The sequence below is a fragment of the Thunnus thynnus genome, chromosome 19 (genome assembly GCF_963924715.1).
Source record: "Thunnus thynnus chromosome 19, fThuThy2.1, whole genome shotgun sequence".
Classification (NCBI taxonomy): Eukaryota; Metazoa; Chordata; class Actinopteri; order Scombriformes; family Scombridae; genus Thunnus; species Thunnus thynnus.
In genome coordinates this window covers 8,372,785-8,400,747 of record NC_089535.1, presented here as the reverse complement: position 1 = coordinate 8,400,747, position 27,963 = coordinate 8,372,785, and the positions used below count along the sequence as shown (strand labels likewise).

Sequence of the window (27,963 nt, the reverse complement as noted above, 5' to 3'; positions counted from 1 at the left end):
GAAGATGAATACATGTGTGCTAGTTGGTCGCTGTAGCTTTCAGCTATTACTGATTCTCTCTTTATCTTTAGTTCCCATCCACTAAGAAATGTGTCTTGCTTTTTGTTACTTCATCTGGATGTTTGAGCTTCATTGTGAAAGATGTACGTGCAGAATTCAACACCAGAAGGCGTTTTTCACAATCATCTGCTGAGGGAAGAAGGTCTTTCTGTGCTCAATGAAAATCTCAGTGTAAGGCGTGGACCTACGAGCATGATTTGTGACAACACAACTAGTTTGGAACCATTTAGGTCCAGTTTGAAACTGGACATAACTAACTAATAACTAATGTGGAAACTTGAAGCATTCAGTGCACAAACACTCAGAATGGACTTTTTAGTGAGGTAGGAGATATCGTGCATCCAGCAGTTAAACTTAAGATGTGAAAAATATTTGCATTTTCATAGATTCTGAATTTTTCAATGAGGGTGAAGCAGCAGATGTCATTTTAAGGATTTTAAATGAGGCAATCAAACTTTTTGTGTGTCTGGAAAAAGTCTTCCCAGGGACTCAAGATGGTATTAAGCTTTCTTTGCCTTTGAGAGCAAAATATAACAGTCTGACTGCACCATTTGGGATTGCATCAACTTTTCTTGTATAATCTTTTAGCTGAATGGGAAATTCATAAAGATACATATAGTATATTCATGATATGAAAATCATTATCAAACATATTATTATATTTAAAAAGTGTCTATGTTACTATTATTTTATATGTAATATTCATGTGGTGAAAAATTATGTTTACGTGAAAGAGAAAAGAAATTTAGTGCTTCAGTGGAATCTTGCATAGGCCTGTATTATAAAATTACATGTTATTGAAAAAGATTTGAAAACCTGGGTACCTTGGTGGGAACACTTTAAAGGATGGATTCACATTTTTCCAAGTCTGTCTTTAAACAACAGTCAAGTTTTCCTCGCTGTAATTATTCCTCCTTTTCATACTGGCTATAAAAAGATCCTCTTCCAATGTAGGTGAAAGGTTACCTGAAGCTTGTATTAGGCTTCAGCAGTCTGAGTGAGTCATATCAAGTGGATATCTTCCACATTTAGTCTTTTTAGCATCAAATTCCCTCTTTGTGTTTCCTCCGACAATGTTTCCCCGTTGAGCTGCGATGGAAGTAGAGTAACAAAAAGAGGGACTCTGACACTAAGAAGACTGTAGCGTTGAAAGATAGACAAGATAGACTAAAATAAAAAAATGTGAACCCTATCCTTTAAATCCCCTTTGGACTCTGACGTCATGACTGCTCCGCGTTTGAGTATGTGCGCACGACAACGTAAAGTCTTCTGGTGCTAGCTATCTCCGGTGTGTTGACTCAGGAAGCTTCGGCAAACAATTTGATAGACACACACACAAGCACACATTTTTTCCCTTTTAGATACATTTGATGAAGCGGTGACAACTGTCCGGGATGAAACCGAGGACGCGACACGTCCTGCTGCTGTGGCTGCTGCTCTGCTCCGGCTTCACGGAGGCTATCGAGCCCATCAGTACTAGCATAGCGGTCGGTATGGCTGCGGCTCTCACCGGCTTTCTAGCCCGCTACCAGAACATTTTCTACTATTTCCACGAGTGCTGTCGACCCGAGTGGATTTCCTTAAACAGTACAGGTAAACATATTGACCACCACACGTGTAAAACAGCTGGAAGCTAAGTAATATCAGCGGCAGGTTTTAAAGTTTTTAAGTTAGCTACACTCGCACCTAAACTGTCTAAAGATTTATAACATTAATTATAGTGTTTAGATTTGATTTGTTTTTAATCACTTCCTAACTTATCAAACGTTTCTGATGTTGAACACAGCTCGTTTTGTTTGTCGCGTACTCATGACGTATGCGGAAGTTCCCCGTTGTAAAGAAGCTAGTTAGTTAGCCTGCTGCATTAGCGCGGTTTCACCGTGGTATTTTGATTGTTTAACCGCATAAAAACTACTGATGCCAGGATTTAAGTGGTTTCGATAATGAAAGCGGTACACATATGTTTATTTTTACATGTTTTCTCGACAGCCAATGTGCTGGTAAACGCGTTTGACCCGATCACAACAACAGTAGTTGTCAGTGTCAGCGCGGCTCTCGGGCGGACAATCTACAATTATTTACATGAAAGTTGCGATCCGAAATGGATAGCTTACAATGCAACAGGTGAGAACGTACAGTATGTAAATGTGAGAGTAATTGCCCTGTCTTTGTAGAGTTTTTTTTGCAACGCAACTCGAGAAACAAACACTTACGATTATTTAATTAAATTAACCTGCCATCTGGACAAAGTGACGTGGCTTGAGTGTTTTTATTTAAACCGTTAAAACCAAAATCTAACTGGAAGGGTAAAACATTTTTAAGACTCCGTTCAATAATAAACAGTGTTTGGTCCTCTCAGGTTCCCGTCACACTTTTCTGATCAGGATTTCAGTCACGTGCAGGGTTTTCCACTCGAGTTGCAATGATTGGTCGATTAAACAATTAGCTGCCAACTATTTTGGTAATTAATTAATTATTTTTAGTCATCTTTTTAGAAGACAAAATCTAACATGCAGTCAACATTCAACTTGTTTCCCAAGTTGCACCTGTTTCTGAATCAAAGCAAAGATGGCCGCCCACCTGCTATCCAGATAGGAAACATACACAGAAAATCTGAAATCTGGGTGCCTACTATATCACCTCGGCTAAACAGTTTCTTGGGGGAAATGCTGAGAAAGTTGTTTCAGGCACGTGTTTGCAGACACTAATCCTGTTGACTTTCCACTATGCACTCTCCAGGTCTTCAGGCTGACCTGGAAAGCAAACTGTTCGGACAGCATGTCGCGTCACGCATCATCCTGAAAGCTGTGAATGGATTCATGAGCAACGACAACCCGAAGAAGCCCCTAGTGCTCTCTCTGCACGGATGGACCGGTACGGGGAAGAACTTTGTCAGTTCGCTGATAGCTGAGAACATTTACAAGGAGGGAATGGACAGCAGCTTCGTCCACGTTTTCACGTCCGAACTTCACTTCCCACATCCGAGTCAAATTGAAACTTACAAGGTATGATGACAAACAAGTAGATTTTTATTTCTTTTAATTGAAACTCAGTGACTTTGCTCAGTTTTTATATGAATATGCTGCTGTTTCTCCTCAGACTCAGTTACAGCAGTGGATCAAAGGCAACGTCACCAACTGTGCACGCTCCATGTTCATCTTTGATGAGATGGACAAGATGCAACCCGGCTTGATCGACAGCATTAAGCCGTACCTGGATTACTACGACAAGCTGGATGGAGTTTCTTATCGAAAAGCCATCTTCATCTTCCTCAGGTAAAACACTTTCTCTTAAGTTTAGGAGGAATTAAAATGTTTTAATCATTCATTTGAACCTTTATTTAAACAGCGCTGTGAGAAAGCTGTGTGCTTACATGTTTATAAGCTGTGATGTCGGCTTAAGGGATGAAAATGATAAATATGTATTGTAAGTTTTTCATTTGGATCATGGAAATGGATCAATCCAGGAAATAAAATTTTATTACTTGTCTGTTTTATAGCGTTTTGTTAATAGTGATATATTATATTGTAATTCTAGTCTTGACAATGGGTGTGGTATGATAGGCTCTGGTGATTCAAGGGATGATCTGTGGATGTTTTCCACGAGTTTGACAATAGTGGTTCATTCAGTGTAGAAACAATTTGCACCAGTGTGCCGCCTCTATGATAGATTTGGTCATAATACAGAACATTTAGAAACAAGGTTGTGTTTTCAGCAGTCATCTGTACATCACAGAGCTAATTCTGCACCATAAAACATATTTAAACCTTCACTTTCAATGTTAATTGGGATTCATGCTGATGTAATAGCAACTAATACCAACACCTTAAAAGGGGCATATCATGCTTTTTTCGAGTTTCTGTTATTCTTTATATAGTTATGATGTCAGATATTTATGTTAAACATGGTCAAAGTTCCCAAACGTGAGCTGACCGTGTGTAAAAATGCTCCTTACAAGTCAAAAGCCAGGGCTGAATACCCCATTTGCAAAGTTACCTCTACTTCCTCCTCATGATGACGTCAGATAGTTAGCGCATGCCCACAAAACAGCCGTCTCTTCAGTAGCCTTTGCTGCTAAAGTTGTTGCTAAGGTTGTTCCACGGGTTGTTCCTGTTGCCCACTCACTTAACATGTTACCTGTTTCTACTTCATAGCAACGCTGGAGGGGATAGCATCATACAGACGGCTTTAGATTTCTGGAGAGGAGGACGAGATCGAGAAGAGATCGAGCTGAAAGACCTGGAAACATCGCTCTCTCTGTCGGTGTTCAACAACAAGAAAAGTGAGAGTAACTTTAATTAACACCTCTTTGTGTTGCTGTTCACTTCATATTATCAGTCGGAAGGTAGATTTAATGAAAAAACCCATATTTCCTTTTTTTAAAAACTGGATGTATCTCTCAATCTCTTCCTGCAGGTGGCTTTTGGCACACAAGCTTGATTGACAAGAACCTGGTGGACTTCTTCGTCCCGTTCCTGCCTCTGGAGTACCGTCACGTCGTGCAGTGCGCCCTGTCCGGGATGGCGGACAGAGGACTCCCGCCAAACCAGGACGTGGCAGACCAAGTGGCCAGAGATTTAGTCTATTTCCCCAAATCCGAGAGAGTGTTTTCTGTCAAAGGCTGCAAGACGATAGACAGCAAATTGGACTACTACACATAAAAGTCAGCATCTGATGGACGCCAATGTTCAATCACTATGTGCACTTTTTTTTTTTTTTTTTTTTGTAAAAGAAGAAAAACATTCTCAGCCAAATGACTAAAGAGAGGAAGTCGAGGTGACTGAACTCTGTAGAAGTCTCTGCGGAGGTTTCTCTTGACTGTGAAGGATATCAGCAGGTCTTCTCAAATGTTGCATCTCGCTTACAGCGGATGAGAGAGAGAGCGCGGCGCCAGACGGGATGAAAAAATAATAAGATTGGAAATGCTATCCTTTGTAACTGATTAAGGTGCTTGATCTCCGCTTTTATGTCACAATACAACGAGAGTCTCGAAGACGGGTTTTGTGTCCCAGAGAGACTTTTCACCACAAGACAAGCAGGACAAAGAGGGCGTCTTACTGAAACGACGGCATATCACTGTTGTGCATTTGTTTGTTTGTTTTTAAAATCTGTATTCCATATTGATGGATTACTGAAGTCAGCAGCCTTAATTTAAGCTCTTTTTTTTTTTTTTTTTAAACATCTACTGAGTTATTTTATACATATGTAGAGCTGCAACGATTAATCGATTAGTTGATCAACAGGAAATTAATCGACAACTATTCTGATAATTGAATAATCATTTTAATGACTTTTTTTTTTTAAGGACAAACACCTAGAAATTGCTGATTGCACCATCTTAAATGTGAGGATTTTAAGCTTTTTTTTATGAATTACATGATTATCTTTGGATTTTTGGACTGTTGGCCAGACAAAACACAACATTTGCAGACGTCACATGACATTTTTCACTATTTTCTGACATTTCGCAGACGAAACGATTATCCAATTAATCGAGAAAATGATTGTCAGATAAATCGTTGATGAAAACAATCGTTAGTTGCAACCCGATACATAACTCCACTCAAGGTATTGGTTCATGAACAGTCAGAATTGTCCGTGATGGGTAAAAGCCACGTGTAGGAAATTCACACTGTTCAAATGCAGAAAACTCTGTTTATATGTATCATTAAAACCAACATTAGCCAGATATGTTTTTAATACTGTACAGCCACATACTTTAAATACCTGGCCAATATGATACAGTCACATCTGAGAAATATATAACTGTTATGTTTTTGTCCATAGTGGTATATTTTACCATACAGGATACTTTTTTTTTTATACCATGACTGGAGTCTGTAGCTGCATTTGGACACTGTGCGTGAACTCAGGATGGGATCCTTGAAACAAAACATTTTAAATTCTTAAAATTGCACTGTTCAGAATACAAAATTTTAATGATTTTATGTATAACTGTGGTCGATTATTCCATTACTTTATCTCAAAAAGAACTAAAAAATGCTTCAATTCAGCTAAAAGTTGTTGGGTTTGTTTTCCATAACATAAATGTCTTCTGTATTTTGTCTTTACTGAAGAAAAAGTGTGGAAGGAAATGTTCTACTGTCTTGAAAAATCTGAGAAACTTTAAAAAAAAAAAAGTCATAAAACGTTTTCTATACAGCTGCTCGCTGTTACCTCCAGGTGAAGGGCTTTAAATGGATTGAGATAGAACATTGTCGGGGAGGATGTAAAGTAAACATGAGTAAAGTTTCTTTCCTGTAAAACACACCTGCCCGAACAACCAATCACAAATAAAACATGAAATTTTCTTGGTGTCATTGTTTCTGATGCGTCACTTATGAACAACAGGGAGGCAATTTAATGAAGTTATGTCTTAATGAGTGAGTTCTGACATGTTTTGTTTGAGCATCTGGCACTGTAGGTGTTACTGCTGCTTCAGGAACACGAGTTTACATTTTGGATATTTTATGCTCAGATGTTTGTGTCTCATCTCATTATTTCTACAAACATTTCTGCTGCCTTTTTAACTCACATCAGCTTTGTCTCACTGCTGTTAACTAAATGTGATGGATGAACATGAGCCTGAACTGGTTGCTTAAAATTTGGACTTAAACAGGAGTTATGTAACAACCACATAGCTTGCAAAACACTGCTGCACAAAGTGCAACCTGGGAGCCAGGGCTACAATAAAGAGGAGAAAGAAATGATTGTAATATCATGTTAGATGTTGCAGGCAGGACTTGTTGTTTGACTGAGGAGGGAAAGTGTGAAGTTACTGAGTAAAGGAGCATGTTTGTAGTAAAACTATTTATACAGTAGGTCTCTGTTCAAATATCACCATGCTTTTAAACCACCAAACTATGCAAAAGGTGCATCTTTGTCTTAATTCAAGCTGTATCTGTACTATAATACAGCTTGCAAAGGATGGATGGCAATACTGCTCCAGTTTTTATTTCATAACTTTTTAGCATAGGCTACTTATTGTACCTATAAAGCTTTCAAATTGTATGTATGGAGTTTGAAGTGTGGCTGCATGGTTTCATAAACCCCAAATAGACTGAATTTTAAATCTATTCTAGTTTCTTTTGTGCATTTCACCCACCATGTTGTTAGATAAATTATAGAAGTTTAGACTTCAAGCACAGAGATTTAACTGTATCATTCTGTTCATATTTTAGCCCAGAATCCACAAATATTTATGATTGATTTGAATGATTGATTGATTATATTTATGGATTAAACAGACACATAAAAAAAACAAAAATCCAAAGGGTAGCATGTTAAACTTAAAACACATATTTCCAACATGATCCCATGATGTTAAAAGACAAAGAGAACATAAAGACACAAAGACATTCAAACAATAACAACCCTGAAGTCCAAACAGACATCACCACAATTTAAGAAATAAAAAATAACTCCCACATCTGAAAACAAGGACAGCTAAATTAACAGTCATTGCAGATTTCATTATAAATCTGTTAACTTCTTCCCAAAAAATGTCCCTCTTTCATTTCAAAACAGGGGTGTGTAGCAGAAGGCTGTTCCACAACATGGCAGCGGTGTAGAAAAAGGAACTTTATACACTCACTTTACATGAACACACACTGGTGTTATAGTTATGCTGAGTGCGGATCATTGTTATCTGAGAACATAAACATTTATGTTCTGTCTGCTTCTTTAACTAGAACACGTTCAGCTTTGACTGAAGCCTGTTTCACAAACTCCTTGTTTGCACTTTGGTTCTTGACCTGAAGAAATCTCAGGCCCGAGGAGTTTTTTCCTTCGGCTCCTGATGTCCTGCGAGCAACAAATCTATTGTGAACTGCATCCTGAACATTTTCTCTCTCTAAACAATAGTGCAGTAAACACAATGACACAAGGAGGAAGAGGAAGAAGCTTGTTAGGAAAGACGGGTCAGAGTGAACGGCTGCTTCAAAGGTTGTTCCCTTTCACTCTTTCAAGTACTTTACGAGAACAGATGTACTGTACTCACCGCCCTATGAGGCATCCACCTGTTCTCATAAAAACAGACTCATTTGTATTTGTCTGAAAGGAATTTGTACTTTTAAAAAGCTGAGTTACGGAAAGCAAATATTTGGGAATAACTGCTCAGCAGAGAAGAAGAACACCAGCAGACATACACAGTGTTTAACAAACAGAACACATCATCTCAACTCTTTCACCTTATTAACGTCATCCCGTCATTTATATTGTACATATCTGCTGTTTCACCTGTATATCGTCATTCCTTGTGTATATTTCTGAAGATTGTTGTGTTGTTATTTTTGTGTAAGTAGATTGAGAGCCTCTAAATCTGAGTCCTTGTACGGTAATAAACTTGGCCAATAAAGATTGCTATTGGTAATATATCTAATCTATCAATCGATCTACTTTCAAGTAGAGCTAAGACGATTAGTTGATTAGTTGCCAACCATCAAATTCATTGCCAAGTATTTTGATAATTGATTAATCATTTTGAGTCATTTTTTTAAGAAGAGATTTTTTAAATTCTCTGATTCCAGCTTCTCAAATGTGATTTTTTTTGTCCTCTTTGACAGTGAACTGAATATATTTGAGTTATGGACTGTTGGTCTGGACAAAACAAGACAGTGATCGTCATTTTTCACCATTTTCTGGACCAATCAACTAATTGTAAACAAGAAAATAATCAACGGATGAATCGATAATGATAATAATTAGTTGAAGCCTTACTTTCACATGCAATGTTGCCCAAGTATTACATCAGATGATTTACATTGGCTCAGTGTCCCCAAGATGTGTTAAAAACTCACTTGTGACAGATTATTAGATCTCTATTAAAGCTAAGTCATGCTGGTCATTATTATTCAGTGTAATCACAATCATGGCACACTTGTGTGATCATGTTTGTGTTAACTTCCTGCATGTACTGGTAACAATAACTACTATATTTGGCAATGCAACAAGGGAAGTCTCGAAAGACGTGGTCTTGTTTACTGCAGGGTTACATTAGCGTCTGATGTTTGTCTACACTGTAAACAATGTTTCCTTTTGCTTTGTTAATGGCAGTTTTGTCCTTTTCACCGTTTCAGTGTTCATATTTTACATGCTGGTGTGTGGCTGGAAACACTTAAGCATTTTGTTTAGTGTCCTTTTCCTTCAGTGTCTATTGTGGGTCATGTTTGATGTGTTGGTTGTGTTTTTAGACTCTACAGAGGAGCTTATTCCTGATCACTTAATCCAGGGTTTTTACAAAAATTCTTTATGAAACATCTCCCTGAACTATTAAGATATTTGGTTGTGTTTGAGTTTTCAGTGTAGAATAGGAACTTTTCTTCCAAACTGCTGTGTGAGAAGCCTCCTAACCATCTCTTTATAATATGGAGAACTTTACGAGCAAAAAAGGAAAAGACAAACATAAACGTATCTGGTGTCACATCAGGTTTATTCATTTCAAATTTGACACAGTTATCACCCTGTTTGTTTCCTTTCCTTCGAGTGTCCTTCTGTTACTAAAGTTGTTGCCGAGTGCAGCAATCAGCAATCCTCCAGACAGCACCGTGATTTGAAGCCCATCGCTTGTCTCATCCTCGTGTACTTTGTTGGAATCAATACTTCCTCGTGTAAAAAAAAAAAGTTACAGTCTGTATTATGGTCAAGAGTCTTATACCAGCAGAACTGCATTGATGCAGCCGTCGTTCTCTGGGTTATTTGTCACCTGGGCATATTTACCTGAGGAATAAAAGAAATATTTTAGTTAGAAGATTAACACATAGCATGCTAGGATCTGTATTTATATTCCTTGAACCAGGTTATTGTTTAAGCTTAATGAAAATTGGGTTTCTTGTTCACATTGATGAATGATTCTGAATTATTCCCAAAAGTAGGGAATAGACACATGACTGTAGTGCATTTAAATACACTGAATATATAGATTTATACAGAATTGATGACTCACCCCAGATAACTTTTCCTCCTTGTGTAACCAAGCCCAGCTCGCTGACGTTGACTTCGACGACTGTTCCTTTTGTGATGACTCCTAGAGACGTGTAGAGTGGCGAGGAAGGGTTCTTCTTCACTCCGAGGATGGGGAGACAGAACGTGGCCTTCAGCTCTGGATGTGTGACGTGAGCCTTCTTAAAACGCAAGCCCTTAAAGTAGAATGAGGAGAGAGAAAACGTGTTATTTAGTTTATTTACTACAGTAAGGCACAAGTTCACGTTAATCCTGATGAAAAAGAGGTAAGTTCAAGTGTAAAATCTTACCATGGGTCTGATGAAACGCTCGTATTTTGGAGGTTTACGGGTGAAGCCGTCGCCGACAAAGCAAACTTTGGTGACCATTCTCTTCCAGGCCTTCTTTTGTCTCTTTCCGGTTCTGATGACTTTAAGCACTTCTGTTTCTCCCTGGGCACGAACCTTTGGCAGGGGCACTTCCCACTTACCCTACAGAGGACATAACCAACGACGTTACTTCCTCACTTCTATATCACGACCACAAAATTAACAAAAGCAGGAAATCTTCAGGCTAAACAACCATTTCAGCTGATACTTACAGCCTTCTCTTTCCTCTTCTGTTTGATCATGTTGGAGAGGACTTTAGCACGAGACTGCCCCTCTCTGTCCAACAGGTAGGCTGGCACTGCTCCCTCTGGGGTCTTGTCATCGTTCTTCTGCTTGGTCTTCCTCTGTTCGTGCATTTTGAGGCTGCGAAGATACGAGTCAGAATTTTTGGGCTGTTAGTCGGGCGTAGCTAGAAAAACAAGCATTGTCATGAGTTTTCCTGCCTCCCTTCATACTCACGTCTTCTTCATCTGGATCTTCTCGGCGTGTCTCTGTTTGTGGTACAGTTTGGCCTTCAAACCGATCATCTTCCTGGCTTTGTGGGACCGCTCGTGTGCCTCACGGCTCTCCTTCTTCCTTTTCTTTTCATGGTGGTCCAGGCGGTAGCCGTGACGCTTGCGGTGCAACTCGATATGCTCGTTCTGGGGCTACAAAAGGAAAAACAAGCAGGCGATTACATTCAACTGGAAGACAAAGTGTAATAAATGCACAGATTTGGTTTGGTGCATAAATCTACAGCTTCAATTCCAAAAACAAAGCATGAAACACTAAGAACAGTAGACTACACATTTTTTTCGATATTAAATATGTACAGCTGCATAGAAAATATTTGTAGATGTGAAAATTATATTGCATGACCAATACTTCCTTGATCCAGTGGAGTCACAAGCAGGTTATATACAAAATTAACACAATGCTTTGTCTCTCTGGAGGAACTTGGTCACGACAAAAGATAAGACAAGAGGTAAGTGCTGAGTTGGACATTTTATAGTTAGTGCAGCGCTTTCTGGTAGATAAACCATCTATATTTTATAAACTCTCAAAAATATCTTTGACATTTCTAAGCTGAAATTCATTTTTTTACTTATTAGCCGACATATATACACTGATACAGATATAGCTGCAATAAGCTAATAAAAGCTGATTTATTGGCTAAGCTGCAGTGAGGAGCAATATGACCCAACACTTTACTGCTTAACAACAGAAGTTTGAGAAACTGCCAATAGATCAGACTGTATTTGCAAGTTTTATATTTTTAGTGTTTATAAGTGTTAAACCAATCCAATGTGACAAACAGGGCTCCTTCAGTGGCCCTAAAATATTTCATAAAATTGAATATGGCTGCTTATTTTCATTAATGATTGATCCGTCAATTATTTTCTCATTAGTTGTTTGGTCCATAAAATGTCAGAAAATGGAGAGAAGGGTGAAAAAGCTCAATCATCAAAGACAACCTCGGATGTCTTGTTTTGTCCTGACTAACAGTCCACAACCCAAAGATATTTAAGTTACTATCATAGAAGACTAAAGAAACCAGAAAATATTCACATTTATATCTGATAAAAGATTAATCAATTATCAAAATAGTTGGCGATCAGTCCAATAGTTGGCAACTAATCGATTAATCGCCTAACTGGTGCAGCTCTAAAATTGCATGCCTTCGTGTTTGAAACTGTTTGGACAATGAAGCAATTTGGAAGACGTCACTTGTGATGGGCATCTTTTCCCCCACAACGTTTTGACAGACTAAACAATTAAATACGATTGATCAAATAAACATATTGACAGATTAATTGATGATTAAAATAATTACTCATCGCAGCCCTAAATCCCATATATCCATAGTTTATTCGTGTGGAAAGTATATTAACAACAGAAACGCATTACAAGTATAAACAATTCAGTCTCCACTCCGGTCTGGTTGACTGTCAAACATGTCAAATGCCAATAACACGAACAAAAACAATTCAGCGACTCCCACTTGTCGATCAAGTTGGTTTAAAGTTTCTCATTTCAGTCAAAATTTAGAGACCCATAATTCCTTAATTGTATAACAGGAAGATATCAATCAGATCAACACTAGACTAAATGTAATACATATTCACACTTTAAATTAAATACTTTGACGATGTTTTCATGACATTTAACTAACTTAGGTTCAGACCCCCGCAGAGGAACACGCCATATGGACAGTAAACAACAAGTTAACTAAACTTTCACAAAACTCAAACTTTCACGTTCATACGCCTATTATTTCAATTGCCTCGCTAACAAGGGAGGTCAAATAGTTTCAATATAAACACTTTTTATTCACAACACCAGCGCAGAGCAGCACGTCACGCCGCCACATGTGAGCTGAAGCTAATGCTAGCACAGTATGCTAACACGTTAAACTGCTCGATAAAAGTCAAATAACAACATTAAAAAGGTTGTATTCTTACCATTTTTGTGTTTCAAGAGTTAAAAGTTACAATGAATACGTCGATGGTGGTAACAGATGGTACAGACGCAGGATATTTGATGTTTTTTTCTTGAGGCTCGGTCGTTTAGATGTTGTTTTCCCGAGGCCGATACTTAGAGGAAATACGTCATCCTAACGTACAGCGTTTGTCCGTCGGTCTAACGTGACCGGCTTCGATTTATGTTGTCTTATGGTTGTAATATTTTGAACATGATAAATACAACATTGAGTTAATTGTAAACTTATTGATTCTATATGGTAAATTTCACATAAATTAATGCAACCACCGTAAGCTTTACAAGATATTTATTTATTTTTATTACAACGTTTACAACGTGATAGTACACTGAAGGTGCTGTAAACTATACTTGTGTCAATAAAGCTGTTTGTTATATGAACGGCTTTGGCGCTTTAATGAGAAGCTTACCGCGATTACGGCTCCCATTATAACATTATCTATCGGAATTGAGTAAATAAGTGCTGCTGAACTTTATACATAGGTAACAAACAATTTTACCATCGTAAATGTCGACGGAACCTCTTTTGTGTTTATGCTCGGAACTATAAGCCTCACACGCTTGTTCCTAGGGATGTATTTTGGAGCTGTACCTCGTGAAGGCGTGACTTTTGACAGTGGTGAAAACAGAAGCTGCTTTGTAGGACACTATAATGTTCATAAAGGCTTTAAGTTTGAGTTAAATTAAGTCTTGATCTGCTGGTGTCCACGCTTTTCACTCCGACTCGTTTTGCACCACTATGGCTCACCTGAAGCTTTGTCTGATTGTGTGGAACAAGCCTGGAGGACGAGCAGACATTAATATATGCGTGTTGAGCCAGTAGGACACTTAGCAGGATGATTTGGGTAAGATATAATTTGCCAAACTTTGTGCTGTCACTGATAAATTAAGTTAATATCCTGCTGACTCCACAACACGTTCACTGTCTCTCACAGGGAAGGTATTTAACTGCTGGGCTGCAGTGCTGCAGATGGAGAGTGACCTGTCATGTAAAAAGGTCTTACAGCTTTCTTCCAGGTTTGTTGTTTTTATCCAAAAAAATCAAAATAACTTTATACATTTTCCAGTTTTTGTTGACATTGTTAGAGTAAGGTGGTGGTGTCAATAATAAACATAAAGTAGAATTATCACCTTTCTGACAATGTCAACAAAAATTGAAAATGTATAAGCTTTGTAGAAGTAGAATTTATGGCAGAGCTGTTGTGGTGGATTGCACAGGTGTTCCTAATAAAGTGCTTGGTGATTGTAGATCACAGCACATAGCACATACACACACCACAGGCTTTAATTAGTTGATTAATTGATTATTCAAGCAACAGGAAATGTGCTGATTCCCAATATTGGTAATCAATTATTGGATTCAATCATTCATCAAGTATAAATGCTGTATGCTATAAATGATTACAGATATTTGTGGGGTTTTGCCATCATTATAAATCATATTTTGTTGATCAAACAATCTCACCACCTGAGGGTCCATTTAGTAGCTGAGCTCTTGATCATATCACATGATCTTCATCAGCAGATGGCGTTTGCCCTGTTTTGGTGGGAATGTAGAAAAATTTTAATTTTTTTCTGAGTGCTTATCTGAAGAAGATCAAATAAGTGATCATAAGTCTGTTTGCTAATGAAGATCATATGAGATGACTGAAAGCTCCAGAACAGCCACTTAATGGAATTAGTTTTGTCGACTGCTGTTTCCAAGGTCAAAAATGAAATTTGAAACTCAAAAATTAAACTTGAAACTAAATTTGAAATTAAGTTTTAAAACTCCACTTTGGGCTCTTGTAACTAGTACATTAGTCATTATCTTTGACATTCTAATGACTAAATACTTAATCCTTTAATCAATAAGATGATGGATAATATAGTCAGTAATAGAAACGTATCCGTGATTCAGTCATATCATAATTATTGTGCTCCATGTTCACTTTCACAGATGATGTCAAATCATTGCGGGCTGTGGTCAACCCTGATATATCCAAGTAAGTGATTACATTCTGCGATAGCGTCTTTCAAATGCTCTGAACATTCAGCTGTGTTCTTGGACTCATATTAACTTGCACACTGTATCTGCAGGATCCGAAACATCGGCATCATGGCCCACATCGACGCAGGGAAGACGACAACCACAGAGAGGATGCTTTATTACTCCGGTTATACGAGAGCACTAGGAGGTGTGTACGACGGTGAAGACAAGATGCGGACATTGTTACTTCTTAATTACGCATGGATTACCGGTTCTTTTCTGTCTCTCAGTTTATTTCTGTCACTCTGTCGCTTCCAGATGTGGACGATGGTGATACAGTCACAGACTTTATGGCTCAGGAGAGGGAGCGCGGTATCACCATACAGTCAGCAGCAGTCACCTTTGATTGGAAAAGCCATAGAATAAACCTTATAGACACACCAGGTAGAAGTATTCTGACAAAAATGTGAGAATAAAACAACGCAATGGAAAGGAGAAGAAGCAGCTACTCATATACTGTGTGTGTGTGTGGTTACAGGTCATGTTGACTTCACTCTCGAGGTGGAGCGGGCCCTTCGTGTTCTCGACGGGGCTGTCGCGGTGTTTGATGCCTCTGCTGGCGTTGAGGTCAGAACACAGCTTTCAAACTGCTTCTTTCTTAATTTAAAAATGTACTTTGTTATATAATTCGGTGCCCTCTGAACACAGTCGCCTCTGTCGCCTTGGTAACACCAACAGGCTCAGACTCTGACCGTGTGGAGACAAGCCGAGAAGCACCACGTTCCCTGTGTTTGTTTCCTGAATAAGATGGATAAGCCTGCAGCGAAGTGAGTGACTCCAACCCATACAAGTGTTTTGTTACTTTTTTTTTTTTTTTTTAAATATTCAACTGAAAACTGTCTTTTTTTTTCTCTCAGCTTAAGTTTTTCCATTGAGAGCATAAGACAGAAGTTGAAAGCCAATCCAGTTCTCCTCCAGGTAGGCCTTTAGAAAAAGAACATGAAAAAACTGGTTGACTCTCTTGATGAAAGGTAAATATTACACGCCATTGAAGATATTACCTTCTAATGACAGACATTAGAGATGCAGCAGTTAGTCAACTAATCATTTAGTCGATTGACAGATCATTAATAAGCAACTATTTTGACTATTGAATAGGATTTTTTTTAAGCAAAAATGCAAAAAATTGGTTGTAGCTCCTTGAATCTCATGATTTGAAGTTTGTATGAGTCGTACATGATGAACAATCATTTTTCCCTATTTTTGACATTTTATAGAGAAAACAATCAAGAAAATAATTGGCAGATTAATCGATAATGAAAATCATCATTTGCTGCAGCTCTAACTGAAATTAGTACTGAGGTAGCATTTAAATAGAGAAGAATACAGGTAGATAAAGCTGTGATGATTAGTTCACTGATGAATGGTTTATAACAAGTTATAAAAAAAAAGTCTAAATTAATTTTATTGTATAATTTGTAATAATTCAATTGAAAAGCAAACTATACAAAGAGGGTAATAAATGTGTGTCACTATGTAAAAAACAACCTGTTTCATAGATTCCTGTCGGCAGTGGCAAGAACTTCACCGGTGTGGTCGACTTGTTAACGAACCAGAAGCTGATGTGGAAGCTAAGATCTGCGGGTGATGATGGGCGCGTATTTGAAATCAAACATCTCGACCAGTCGGATGAACCGGAACTCCTGCAGGAGGTCAGTGAGGCCAGGACAGCTTTAATTGAGCAGGTAAATAACGGTTCATAACATTTCAACAGAGTCAGAAATATTTATACATAGCATGTCTAGTAGTGTTGGGATGTTACAAAGTTTATATTTCTCTTCTCAATCACAGGTTGCTGATCTGGATGATGAGTTTGCTGAACTGTTGCTGACTGATTTTAGTGAGAATTTTGATGCTGTTCCTTCCATCAAAGTAAGTCTCATATATATATATATATATATATATATATATATATATATATATATAAACCTATAAAGTAGCACAGTTGTGAATGCAGACTAAACAGTGTTGAATGTGTCTTCAGCTCCAGGAGGCTGTGCGGCGGCTGACTCTGGCCCGTAAAGGTGTCCCAGTACTCTGTGGGAGCTCTTTGAGAAACAAAGGTGTTCAGCCTCTCTTAGATGCCATCACTGCCTACCTGCCTGCCCCCAACGAGAGGCATCATGACCTGGTGTGAGTGAACTCTTACTGACTCATACCAGAGCTGTTATGACACAGAGTTAAAGGACAAGTCCAACATGATTGAAATTTTAGTCCTGGTTCTGCATTCCAATACTAAACGATTAGTTTTAACACTAGAACCGCCACGGGGTAAAACTGACCTATATATGAAATGCATTTATTTCCACACGGTTTATATCTAAACATTTTATGTTCCTAGGCAACAGCATTCGTTGGAGTGTGTGATCTGACAACTATGTCAAGTCATAACTAAATGATAAAAAGAGCAGGATGTCTGCTCAAAGTGTCTTTGACGGACACGTATAATCACATGTGTTCAACTAAGGATGATTTATCCTACTCACAAAGGTTTATTGTCTGTAAAACTTATTTTTAGTTAATTGATTATTCATTCATTTTTGATTCGCTATGTTACAGTTTATTGTTTATAGGCTATTTAGCCTAATTTGCCTGATCAACCACAGAGATTATCAGTTATTGTTACTATTGCACTTATTTGTGCATTTGTGTTTTTGAATATTTACATTATGACTGTAAAATTCTATAGGTAGGAGTTAGTGATCTTTAATACAACTTTATTAAATTTGGCTGCAGGCTTTTCATCTATTCTGACTGAATTTGAGGTCTGTGGAGTAGTTTCTTTGCTTCGTCGCTTGGAATATAAGGGGTATGAATGATCCTGATTTACACGTCTTCTACTGTGGTGCAAAAAAGTTGCTCACAAATTAATGTTATAAGGATGGAAAATGTATAAAAATGTAATCAAATCATGCTGGAATTGTCCTTTAAGTTCATCTACCTCAAGGAACTTTGCCGCACTACTGAAAATATGTTCCTATATATGTTTGATCACTGCTGTCTTACTGTTTGCTTTAACCCTGTAAGCTCTGTTCATCATTCTTCATCCTGCAGGCGGTGGTACAAGGACGACTTATGTGCTCTGGCCTTCAAGGTTCTCCATGACAAGCAGCGTGGTCCTCTGGTTTTTCTTAGGATCTACTCTGGTACTCTGAAACCACAGACAGCTGTCCATAACATCAACAGGAACAACACGTATGTTCCCCTGACCTCCAGCAGTATATTGCCATCATGCTAATCAGTTTTGGTCAGAATCAGTATTATGATATGTCAGAACTTTAATTACTTTTTGGCCATGTTGTCTAGTGAGAGGATGAGCAGGCTGCTGGTGCCGTTTGCTGATCAACATGTAGAAATCCCCTCGATGACAGCGGGAAACATCGCTCTGACTGTTGGACTCAAGCAGGTACTTTACACCATCATACAGCTTATTCCTTATTTGCTATTTTGAAGACTTTCCCCATCAAAAGGTTATTTACGTTGTATGTTTTCCACTTTTAAGACCGTAACAGGGGACACCATTGTGTCATCCAAAGCTTCAGCAGCAGCTGCAGCCCGTCGAGCCCAAAATGACGGCGGGACGGGGAAGAAGCGCGGGGAACATGCTAGCGTGGTCCTTTCAGGGGTGGAGGTCCCTGATCCTGTCTTCTTCTGCACCATAGAACCGCCCACCATGGCCAAACAGGCTGGTCAGTGACAGTGATTATAGCTTTGTTACTCATGCGTTAGAGCTTAACTGTGCTTCAGCAACCTTGTAGTCACTCACACATGCTATTTTTTCTTCCTGAAAGACCTTGAGAATGCACTGAACTGCCTCCAGAGAGAAGACCCCAGCCTTAAAGTCAGGGTTGACCCTGATTCTGGGCAGGTAATACCATCATTGGATTAGCTGGGACTTTCTTTACTCAGAGCATATGTCACAATGAGTCAACTAAATGTCTTTCTGCATATCCGCCCTCAGACCATTTTGTGTGGGATGGGAGAGTTGCACATTGAGATCATCCATGATCGAATCAGAAGAGAGTATGGCATTGAGACTCACCTTGGACCACTACAGGTGGCTTATAGGGAGACTATTCTCCATGAGGTCTCTACTACAGGTAAAACAGTCTGCACATTAGGTTATGGGTGAGGGGAGAGATAATTATTGTTGACTACATACTGTAATTGGATTTTCCTGATTTACTTATGATGTAGATACGTTGGATCGGACAGTTGGGGACAGAAGACATGTTGTGACAGTGGAGCTGGCCGTCAGACCTCTTAAGGTCTTCTCTACCAGTGGTTCATGTGAATTAGCATTCACAGAGGAAATTGATGGGCAGTTATCAACAGAAGTGAAAGAGGCAGTAGAGAATGGAGTGCACAGCTCATATCTCCAAGGTAACATTGAGCAAAACTCATTCCTTCTCTTCTGTAAAGTCCCTGAAAACCCAAAGCAGAAGTATTTCTCTCCGACATGAAATATGGATGACTAAATTAACAACAATCACAATTCAAGTTTCTAAAGTGTTGCTGGAGTTTTGACCTCTTCAAATAATCAAAACTATTCTGGCAGACAATTATTTATAGTAGAAAACAGGTTTTCAGGGTCTTTAAAGAAGGAACTGTGGGAGTAAACCTATCCCGCCCTTCATGTATTGCCAGATTGTATTGTAAGAAGTAACAGGGTTCATTTCTGTACCTGCTTCCACCTTTAGGTCCGTTGCTAGGCTACCCTGTGCAGGGTGTATCTACACTGATTCAAAGTGTCAACATGGAATCAGGAACATCTCCAGCCATGGTGTCCGCCTGCGTGTCTCGTTGCATGCTGAAGGTAAACCATCATGAGTTCAATGCCTTTACTGGAAACTACAGGGTTATTAAAGGATACAGTATGACTGGTGATTGTCAGCAAATCTCATGTGCAGAGTCAAACCAACAATGAATTGATTCTATTTATAAATATTGTGCCTGACATATCTTATTCCTCTGTGCCGTAGACCTCTGTTGTTGTCCAAAAACTATTAAAGCTACATCAATAAGCGCCAAAAACCGCTGCACTGGGTGACATGTTCCTTGGCCCTGAAGAGTTTGGTCATTTTTAGAAAGTGCTCCAAGACTGAGATCCCATTTTCAGTCTCCAGAGGAGCAGCAAACGCCACTGCACATTATAAAGAACTTAAAAGTCAAGAGACTGTGATATGTAGCACAACAAGCTAGGGATGCGCTGGAAACTTAACCACCTTCCCGCGCATATTCAATGGCATCTGCCTTACACAGAACTACTCCCCGGAGACTGAAAACGTGATCGCTGTTATTAGTCTTTGGAGCCGTTTCTAAACAAACTAATCTGCCCAAACTCCTATTCACGTTTTTGAACAACGGAGGTCTACGGCAGAGAGGAATAAGATTTATCAAGCTTTGGACAAAACACACACTTATCAGTTGGATCACTTCATCGTTGGTTTGGTTCTGCGTGTGAGATTTGCTGACAATAAGAAAAATAATAGATAAGTCACACTTCTGTTACTGCCTGACACAGGCCCTGAGGCTAGGAGGAGGGCAGGTCCTGGAGCCTGTGATGTCAATGGAGGTGACAGTCGGAGAGGAACACCTCGGCTCTGTGCTGGGGGACTTGGCCCAAAGACGAGGAACGGTCAGAGACATCCAGAGTCGTCATGACAACAAGGTGCTGCTCGCAACTGTGCCGCTGGCTGAGATGATGGTGAGTTGAAGATAACATCTGAACGAAACGTTTTGTCTGCTGTTGCTTTTGGTGTTATGCATCACCCTGAAAATTATCTATTATTCAAAAGGGCTACTCCACCATCCTGCGAACACTGACATCCGGCAACGCCACCTTCTCCCTGGAGCTGGACACCTATGAGGCCATGAACCCACAGGACCAAAACACCCTCCTCAAAAGAATGTCTGGTCTACTGTGATCCCTCGTTCTCAACACTGTGTAACTGATCAGCAATGGGACTAATGGCCTTCTGAGACAGAGGCATGGCTATTAGCCAAACAGACTTTTACAGACTATTGATAAGTAATCTGATTAAGCTGTAATTTATAGTGTGAATATCTACTGCAGGACACAGATGACAATACAGATAATGTACCATGTTATTGGTTGGATGCAAAATAAATTATTTCATCTGTTTTTTTGAGTATCAAAACACCAGACTTTGATAAAATTTTAACATTTTTTTTATTCACAATCACTTATATAAACATTTAAAAAAGAGTGCATTCATAGATTCACGGTTTTTATGGCATTTGATGTCATCGAGAGTTCTGTAGAGTAGATTTAAAAAGGATGATGTGTCTCAGGGCACATGCACAGTACGGTGATATCTCTACAAAGGCAGTTCATTTGATATCTGTTTTAAAATACAAGCATGGAGTTGATAGTGTATGCATTTTTCCCTTTCTCTGCAGCGGATGACGAGTGTTCTCAGAAACCCTTGTACTCACGGGGACAGTAGCTGGAAAACAAGGGCTCAGCTGGGATCCCACGCCTTAGATAAGAAAAGAAATACGTTATTATGATGTAGATACGTTGGATCTATGCAGACTAGCATTGATGTAGATGCAAATTAATAACTTTAGATACTTACTCAACCATACGACAGCGGTGCATGGACAGTCTGTTGTAGGCGTCACTGATGTCCGTCACATCCTTGGCGCTCCATAGCCGCTCTGCCACAGCACTGGCACGAGGCCTGGGAATGACAGAAGACAAGGAAAAATCCATCATGTGATGTGTCAAGGTTCAAAATACACTAATTTTCTGATAAGAGTTTATATTAGAATCACATGAGTCTTACCAAAGTCTGGGTGTCAGGTTGGTGGCGTCCACATACTCTCCCCACAAACAGGCCTCTCCGCCGATCACAAGCTTCTTCTGTTCTTCAGTTCCTGTTTTAAAAATTTATTGTATGATGAGATAAAGAAGAACAAGCAACATCCAGTGTATCTTAACTCCACTGGACTGGAGTGATAAAAAGAAAAGTAAATGTTTAATTTAACTGAATTGCAATTATACAGTCATTTTTTCTCCCCTCTAATAATTAAATATTTAGATATTTTCCATTGTTTTCATTCAACAGGCTTACACATATTTGCACAGGAGTGACCATGATATTTCATATCTATGTCAAGAGTCCAAAAGGAAGGTAATAAAATCTGAGTCAGGCCAACAACACAGCAATAAAACAATGATATGAGTGAGGCAAAGTCCAACAAAGAAGAAATGAAACAATGTTGGATAACAAATGACCACTAAAAATGAGTCAGCAAAAAAACAAAAAAACAAACCTGTTTTCTCGCAGAGCAAACAAATCAATAATGCAGACACAAACCCTTGAAATCCTGCGGGTCGGCCTTGTAATGTCCCTGCCAGTCCTGGCCGTAGGAGATACGGTTCAGGTACCAGGGAGTGGACAGCAGGGTCTGGTACCCTGATGCTGTAACATTTGCCATCTCATTCTGGTATTGCTGCTGGTTTCCTTTCCAGACGTGGATAAGTGTGTCTGGTTTCAGCTACACAGCACACATACATACATACATGTCTCAGCAAGATTAAAAAGAAAAACGGGGGCAGACCGAAGTCAAAAATGTCAGAGCAGAAGTTTCTGCCTACTGTGTATATCCCTTATTATTATGTGCTCAACATCATGTCACATGATCTGCACAGTGACTTTCCTAAAGAAGTTTAAAACAAACAAACAAACAAACCAAAACAAGGTTCAGTCCGACTAGGTCCAGCTGTATGGAGGACCAACTCTGACGTATTTGCTGTCGGATTTGAACCCAAGACATTCTTGCTGTGTGCAATGTTTTTCCATGTGACATTATTTTTATTAATTTTATTTATTTATTTCTCATTTGAAATTGAGAATTTAATTGTTTCTTGTTTTATTTTCCCCAAATACACCAGGATTGATCCTCCACAGTGGTGAATTACATCAACCCAAGAAAAAAAAGAAAAAAAAACACATCTGAAACCACCAACCACTCTGCCCCATGTTCATTTCTGATGCTGACTCTCTTGCCTTGTCACAACTGTGCACTTTTCAAGCGTAAGCCTGTTGAACAAAATCCTGTATTGTTTTTTTTTTTGCCTCAACAAATTGTGCAAGATAAAAGTTTTCCCATACCAAATGATGTGATTTAGAATAAGACATTATTTTTTATGAAAACTGACCGTCGAAGTTGAGCGGCTCAACCTTGTAGTACTTCTGCCAGTCCTGTGCGTAGCTAATGTAATCTAGGTACCATGGGGCGGAGAGGATGGTGGTGTATCCTGCTGCCGTCACCTTGCGCATCTCCTCATTAGTCTCGCTGCCGATCCACACATGCACTACTGTGTCTGACTTTAGCTGGAATAGTTACAAGCCAAGCTAATGGACTTAGATATAACACGAGTTCGACATTTTGGGAAACATGCTTATTTGCTTTCTTACCGAGAGTTAAATGAGAAGATTGATATCTGTCTCATGTCTGCAGTAAATAAGAAGCTACCGCTAGCAGCTGGTTAGCTTAAGTTAGCATACAGACTGGAAAGTACACAATGTGTCTTTTATAGTTTTTGTTTTTGTTTAGATTAAACAAGCAAGACCTAACAAGTTAATGCTAGACCTTCGGAGGTGCTGGTAGGCAAGTTGGACAGAATGAGGCTAGCCGTTTCCCCCCGTTTCCAGTCTTTGTGCTAAGCTACGCTAAACTAAGCACCTGCTGATGGTATCTTCAAGTTCATAGTGTACAGACAGGAGTGGTATCAATCTTTTTATCTAACATTCAGCAAGAAAGCAAATAACAGGATAAAAAAACAAAAATTATTTAAATAAATCTTAAAACAACTGAAACAAAAATCAAAACCATGGCATCATCTTAAACAGACATGACATATAAATTGTGATAAAGCACTCATTCAAATACTCACATTTTGACATCTTGGTCTAGTTAGCCTATAAAAATCCTTTATTCTTAACTGTAATATGGAAATAACTTCATTAGTTTAGCATTACACGCCATTTCTCCTCAGTTACCTTAACACCATTGTCAAAGACCTCCTGCCAGATCACGTAGCCCTTCTTGGTAGCGGTGACGATATCCAAGAGTCTATCAGATCAGAAAAAAAGGTGAAAAAGAAAATCAACTTCCTTCTCTTTTAATTAAGGAACAAACAGCACACTTGAATCTAAATGAGCAACACACCTTTGGATATAGAACGATTCCAGTTTGCTGTAGTCTTGTTCAAAGCCATGCTGTTCCATGAACCTCTGAATGTCTGGGTTGGATTTCCTGAACAAAAACAGAAGACAATATTAACTACCGTCTAATCTTTAATGATGAGGAGAAGATTTTGACATTGTGCACACAGTCTCACCAGCAGGTGAAGTCCACCTCGTCACCTCCCAGATGAACGTAGGCATCAGGGAACACGGCGCTGATCTCCTTGAAGAACTGCTTCATGAAGTCATACGTGGTGTTCAGAATGGGGTTGACGGGTCCGAAGGTGCCAGAGGGCGTGGAGCCAGAGTAACAGGGTGTGAGCAGATCTGCCTGTCCTGAGAGGCAAACAAGTCGAGTAGATGTTCAATTTTCATCCTTTATTATTATTATTATTATTATAATATCAGACATAAAATTGCTGAATGATTCCAAATCTAATTTTAGAAGAATAAAACAACATTTCTCTCCATCTACATTTTACAAAACTCACCTTTGCCCCAAGACTGTGTGTGTCCTGGAGTGTCGAACTCTGGGATGACCCGAATGCCTCTCAGACGAGCAAACTCAATAACCATCTTCACGTCAGCAGGTGTATACACGTGTGTGTATGGATGGTAAGCTCCCTGTGAACAGTTGAATGAACACGCTCGTCTGATGGACTGTGACAAATACAATGTCCTCTTATGAAAAACTAATTGTCTTTTCTGAGATTTAAAAAAGGGATCATCACATGCTTTTTGTGATTTTTCTGTCATTTATATACTGTTATAATGTCGGATGTCTATGTTAAACATGGTCAAAGTTCCAAAACTTGAGGTGAAACCATATAAAAATGATCTCTAAAAGGCTGTCGGTGTGTCCACTTGCATATTTCGGACTGGATTTGGGCTCAAATATGTACAGATGTATTTGAGAAGTTTCCATTTTGAGTTCAGAATGAGAAAAAGAAGTAAAATCCTGCCATTACTGCTTGTTTATGTAGCCTCATCTGGGCTCATTGGGAGGGGGCTCTTAAAGAGACAGGAGCTAAAACGGCCTGTTTCAGACAGAGGCTGAACTGAGGGGATGCATAAAGAGCCAGTATAAGATAAATAAGTAGTTTTTTTCTGTAAATCATGCAAAGATGTTGCAGGAGAGCTGTTATGTCCTCTTTAACACCAATAACCAGTCTTACTCACCTGCTGACTCAGCTGTGGGAACGTTCGGCTCAGATAAGGGAAGGATGGATCATCGACGATGTGCCAGTGGAAAACATTGAACTTGTTCATTGCCATCGTTTCCTGTATGAATGAACCAAGTAAAAATATTTAAAAAAAGGTACATTAAATTAAAAATGAGAGAACAAAATAAGAAGGTCTTACTAACGTACCAGATTAGCCAAGATGACTTTAATGGGCAAGAAGTGCCGAGAGCTGTCCAGTAAGATGCCTCTATGTGCAAATCTGGGGAAGTCGCTGACTGTGGTTGAATTGATGCTTTTCTGAAAAGACACAAATCAGCTCGAGTTAAAAACCTAGCTTACATACAGATGACCCATTTTAAATCTTAAGCACATGAAAATGTCCTCATTATGATTACAAAGTTAAACACAATCATGTTGTTCTTCACTTACAGCTCCATATTCATCTTCATACACCAACTGGCTGAAAGTTTCCAGACCTAAAAAAAACAAAACATGGAAAATAATTTTGCAATGCAAAATCATGTACAGAGAGATGATGCATCTGGGATGTTTTTATGATACCATACAATTAAGTTGTCATGATGACCTACTTGATATGTGGGCAAAGTTCCACATAATAAACACACACAGTTAAAGGCCATGACAGCGATTTTGCACTGCAGTTCAAAACAAAGTGCAACATCACATCAGACTCATTTCATTCTTTTTTTCCAGCAAAATAAATTTTGAAAGCACATATCGTAACTTTGATAATCATTTAAAACAATATTTTGACATTTTGGTAAATATTCTTATCTATCTTGTATCTTTTTTTCAGTTTAACAAACAGGATATCAAATGTTGATTAGAGAGCTTCAGAGGTGCTGGTAGGTGGATTTTGTTACCTTTAGACATAGACAGGCTAGTTGTTTCCCCATTTCCAGTTTTTAATACTAAGCTAAGCGGAGCTAAATGTCTCCTGGCTGCTTCATATTTACCGTATGGACATGAAAGTGGAGTCTTCTCATCTGACTCTCAGCAAGAAAGTGAACATTTGACAAAATATTGAATTATTCCTTCAAGCTAATTATCAAGTAAAAGTTCCAGCTTCTTAATTGTGAGACTATATTCTCTGTTTTATATCATTGTAAATTGAGTATCTTTGGGTTCTACTGGTTGAACAGGAAAAAAAAAAAGCATTTTAAAAGATATCATCTCGGGCTTCAGATTAATCGTGAAGGTCCTTCCTCCCTTATTTTTCGGATATCTGATAGACCGAATGATAACTGGATTTCTCGAAACATTATCAACAGATTAATTGATAAAGGAAATGAGAGCTAGTTGCAGCTCAAATGCAGAGTTTGCTTTGATATTGTGAAATAACATGCAAAAATATCCTACCATGCAGGGCTCCCCAGACCTTTGGTGCTTTCAGTACAGCATACGGCTGATCCACGGACAGTTCATCTGTGGACACAAACAGTTGTGCACGTATGTCATCACAGCTGAACAGGTGGTTATTATATAGCACAGAATATATAATATATTTAAATATTCTAACTGTTGTTTAAATTGTTGCTCTTTTATTTTCTTTTAAAAACAAATGTGTTATGCACTTTGTGTGAAAGGTGCTATATAAAGTGTACACTTATATATAATATAGAATAATGCAGTACTTTCACTATTAATCTACCTCACATGTATTTGTTAGTGATAGAAACAAACAATATTATACACTATAATAATATAAGTCTGCATAACGAGTACTTTCTCTTCTTCTTCTTCTGTATGTTTACTCACGTAACATTTAAAATTCATGACTTTTACTTGTAATTGAGTATTTTTAGACAACAGTGTTTCTGCTTTTACTTAAATAAAGGATCTGAGAGCTTTGTTCACCACTGCAAAAAGCCTTAAATAGCAATAGATGAACATTATAATTAGTCTGCTGCAGATAACAGCATGCATCTTTCACTTCTGCAGAAGTACCAGAGTAATATTGATCAACTCAGAATAGGGAAGTGAAGACACTCACATGACTCGTCAGAAGTCAGACCGGGATAACCGTCACACTCAGCGTCAGGTGATGTGATCCACACCTGCAGCTCTGTCACCTCAGATGGACCTGCTCGCCTGCTTTTGCTCGGCCCCTGCCTTTTAGCACCTCCAAACATATACTCATAATACCTGTTGATTGAGACAGGTGACACCTTGTTTATCCTGCCGGTCCCTGAATGCAGCACAACGCGTTGTTTTCGTATAACAAAGACAGAAAGAGAAGCTAAATGAAATCCAGCTCCTTACCTCCTGTAGGCGTCCTGAAGGAGGCCACAGCTCGGGCCAGCGGATGAGGCTTTGGCATCAACTATTTTAAAGGTGATGCTGGTCAACTTGAATGAAACCTCTGAGATCTGCACTTTCTGCGGAAGAGGCCACAGTGAACCGTATTTTGAAGGCTGAGCTACGAGCTCAGCCTCTTCATCGATGTCGACGTCGTTGTACTGAAACCCCCGGCAAGCGGAAAAGACCAGCAACAGCGCCGCAAACTTCAGAGAAGCCGTCATGTTGATGGAAGACATCTGTGTCACAAGACCTGGTGAGCAGATAGCAGCATTATAAGGAGTGAGCGGGGTGTCATGTGAAAGTCTTCTTCTTCTTCTTTCGATTAGTCAAACTAGACGCTA

At 38.9% G+C, this 27,963-nt stretch overlaps 4 protein-coding genes across 6 annotated transcripts; 2 read left to right on the top strand and 2 right to left on the bottom strand.

Moving 5' to 3' along the window:
• The first annotated feature begins 1,280 nt into the window (after positions 1 to 1,280).
• Positions 1,281 to 6,370, top strand: tor1 (torsin family 1). 2 transcript variants are annotated; one of them, XM_067574386.1, is made up of 5 exons: positions 1,281 to 1,653; positions 2,800 to 3,065; positions 3,160 to 3,335; positions 4,215 to 4,342; positions 4,477 to 6,370. In XM_067574386.1, the coding sequence occupies exons 1-5, from the start codon at positions 1,455 to 1,457 to the stop codon at positions 4,719 to 4,721; spliced, it is 1,014 nt and encodes a 337-aa protein (XP_067430487.1). In that variant the 5' UTR covers positions 1,281 to 1,454; the 3' UTR covers positions 4,722 to 6,370. The 2 variants fall into 2 exon arrangements, with proteins under 2 accessions (XP_067430487.1, XP_067430488.1); XM_067574387.1 differs by lacking the exon at positions 1,281 to 1,653 and adding an exon at positions 1,875 to 2,184.
• A 3,101-nt stretch (positions 6,371 to 9,471) lies between these two features.
• nsa2 (NSA2 ribosome biogenesis homolog (S. cerevisiae)) lies at positions 9,472 to 12,987 on the bottom strand. Its single transcript, XM_067575376.1, has 6 exons — positions 12,830 to 12,987; positions 10,848 to 11,035; positions 10,601 to 10,751; positions 10,311 to 10,490; positions 10,004 to 10,196; positions 9,472 to 9,777 (listed from the first exon to the last, which is right to left on the bottom strand). Exons 1-6 carry the CDS (start codon positions 12,830 to 12,832, stop codon positions 9,710 to 9,712), a joined length of 783 nt encoding a protein of 260 aa, XP_067431477.1. The 5' UTR covers positions 12,833 to 12,987; the 3' UTR covers positions 9,472 to 9,709.
• Positions 12,988 to 13,422: 435 nt separating this feature from the next.
• gfm2 (GTP dependent ribosome recycling factor mitochondrial 2) lies at positions 13,423 to 21,040 on the top strand. Its single transcript, XM_067575373.1, has 20 exons — positions 13,423 to 13,711; positions 13,802 to 13,883; positions 14,806 to 14,851; positions 14,946 to 15,043; positions 15,154 to 15,279; positions 15,374 to 15,462; positions 15,574 to 15,662; positions 15,753 to 15,813; positions 16,395 to 16,580; positions 16,687 to 16,767; positions 16,880 to 17,028; positions 17,950 to 18,090; positions 18,202 to 18,301; positions 18,398 to 18,584; positions 18,687 to 18,763; positions 18,857 to 18,995; positions 19,093 to 19,278; positions 19,596 to 19,711; positions 20,420 to 20,602; positions 20,694 to 21,040. The coding sequence occupies exons 1-20, from the start codon at positions 13,703 to 13,705 to the stop codon at positions 20,820 to 20,822; spliced, it is 2,274 nt and encodes a 757-aa protein (XP_067431474.1). The 5' UTR covers positions 13,423 to 13,702; the 3' UTR covers positions 20,823 to 21,040.
• A 31-nt stretch (positions 21,041 to 21,071) lies between these two features.
• On the bottom strand, positions 21,072 to 27,938 carry hexb (hexosaminidase B (beta polypeptide)). Of its 2 annotated transcripts, none has more exons than XM_067575374.1 (14): positions 27,584 to 27,938; positions 27,315 to 27,466; positions 26,681 to 26,746; positions 25,730 to 25,776; positions 25,487 to 25,597; positions 25,296 to 25,397; positions 24,608 to 24,740; positions 24,272 to 24,452; positions 24,100 to 24,186; positions 23,931 to 24,003; positions 22,242 to 22,422; positions 21,708 to 21,798; positions 21,498 to 21,602; positions 21,072 to 21,398 (listed from the first exon to the last, which is right to left on the bottom strand). In XM_067575374.1, the coding sequence occupies exons 1-14, from the start codon at positions 27,856 to 27,858 to the stop codon at positions 21,335 to 21,337; spliced, it is 1,668 nt and encodes a 555-aa protein (XP_067431475.1). In that variant the 5' UTR covers positions 27,859 to 27,938; the 3' UTR covers positions 21,072 to 21,334. The 2 variants fall into 2 exon arrangements, with proteins under 2 accessions (XP_067431475.1, XP_067431476.1); XM_067575375.1 differs by lacking the exon at positions 22,242 to 22,422 and adding an exon at positions 23,087 to 23,261 and having other exon boundaries at positions 27,584 to 27,937.
• Positions 27,939 to 27,963: the final 25 nt, after the last annotated feature.

Excerpts from the sequence above, each read along its gene's own strand:
- tor1 (XM_067574386.1), top strand. The coding sequence starts at position 1,455 with ATGAAACCGAGGACGCGACACGTCCTGCTGCTGTGGCTGCTGCTCTGC. Across the intron at positions 1,654-2,799 it reads GATTTCCTTAAACAGTACAG|GTCTTCAGGCTGACCTGGAA; the intron begins GTAAACATATTG and ends TGCACTCTCCAG. Across the intron at positions 3,066-3,159 it reads GTCAAATTGAAACTTACAAG|ACTCAGTTACAGCAGTGGAT; the intron begins GTATGATGACAA and ends GTTTCTCCTCAG.
- nsa2 (XM_067575376.1), bottom strand. Across the intron at positions 10,491-10,600 it reads AGAAGAGGAAAGAGAAGGCT|GGTAAGTGGGAAGTGCCCCT; the intron begins GTAAGTATCAGC and ends TGTCCTCTGTAG. Across the intron at positions 9,778-10,003 it reads AGGAGGAAAAGTTATCTGGG|GTAAATATGCCCAGGTGACA; the intron begins GTGAGTCATCAA and ends TTTATTCCTCAG.
- gfm2 (XM_067575373.1), top strand. Across the intron at positions 16,581-16,686 it reads GGACAGCTTTAATTGAGCAG|GTTGCTGATCTGGATGATGA; the intron begins GTAAATAACGGT and ends TCTCAATCACAG. Across the intron at positions 19,712-20,419 it reads TGTCTCGTTGCATGCTGAAG|GCCCTGAGGCTAGGAGGAGG; the intron begins GTAAACCATCAT and ends TGCCTGACACAG.
- hexb (XM_067575374.1), bottom strand. The coding sequence starts at position 27,858 with ATGTCTTCCATCAACATGACGGCTTCTCTGAAGTTTGCGGCGCTGTTG. Across the intron at positions 21,603-21,707 it reads AACCTGACACCCAGACTTTG|GCCTCGTGCCAGTGCTGTGG; the intron begins GTAAGACTCATG and ends TGTCATTCCCAG. Across the intron at positions 21,399-21,497 it reads CACCGCTGTCGTATGGTTGA|GCGTGGGATCCCAGCTGAGC; the intron begins GTAAGTATCTAA and ends TTCTTATCTAAG.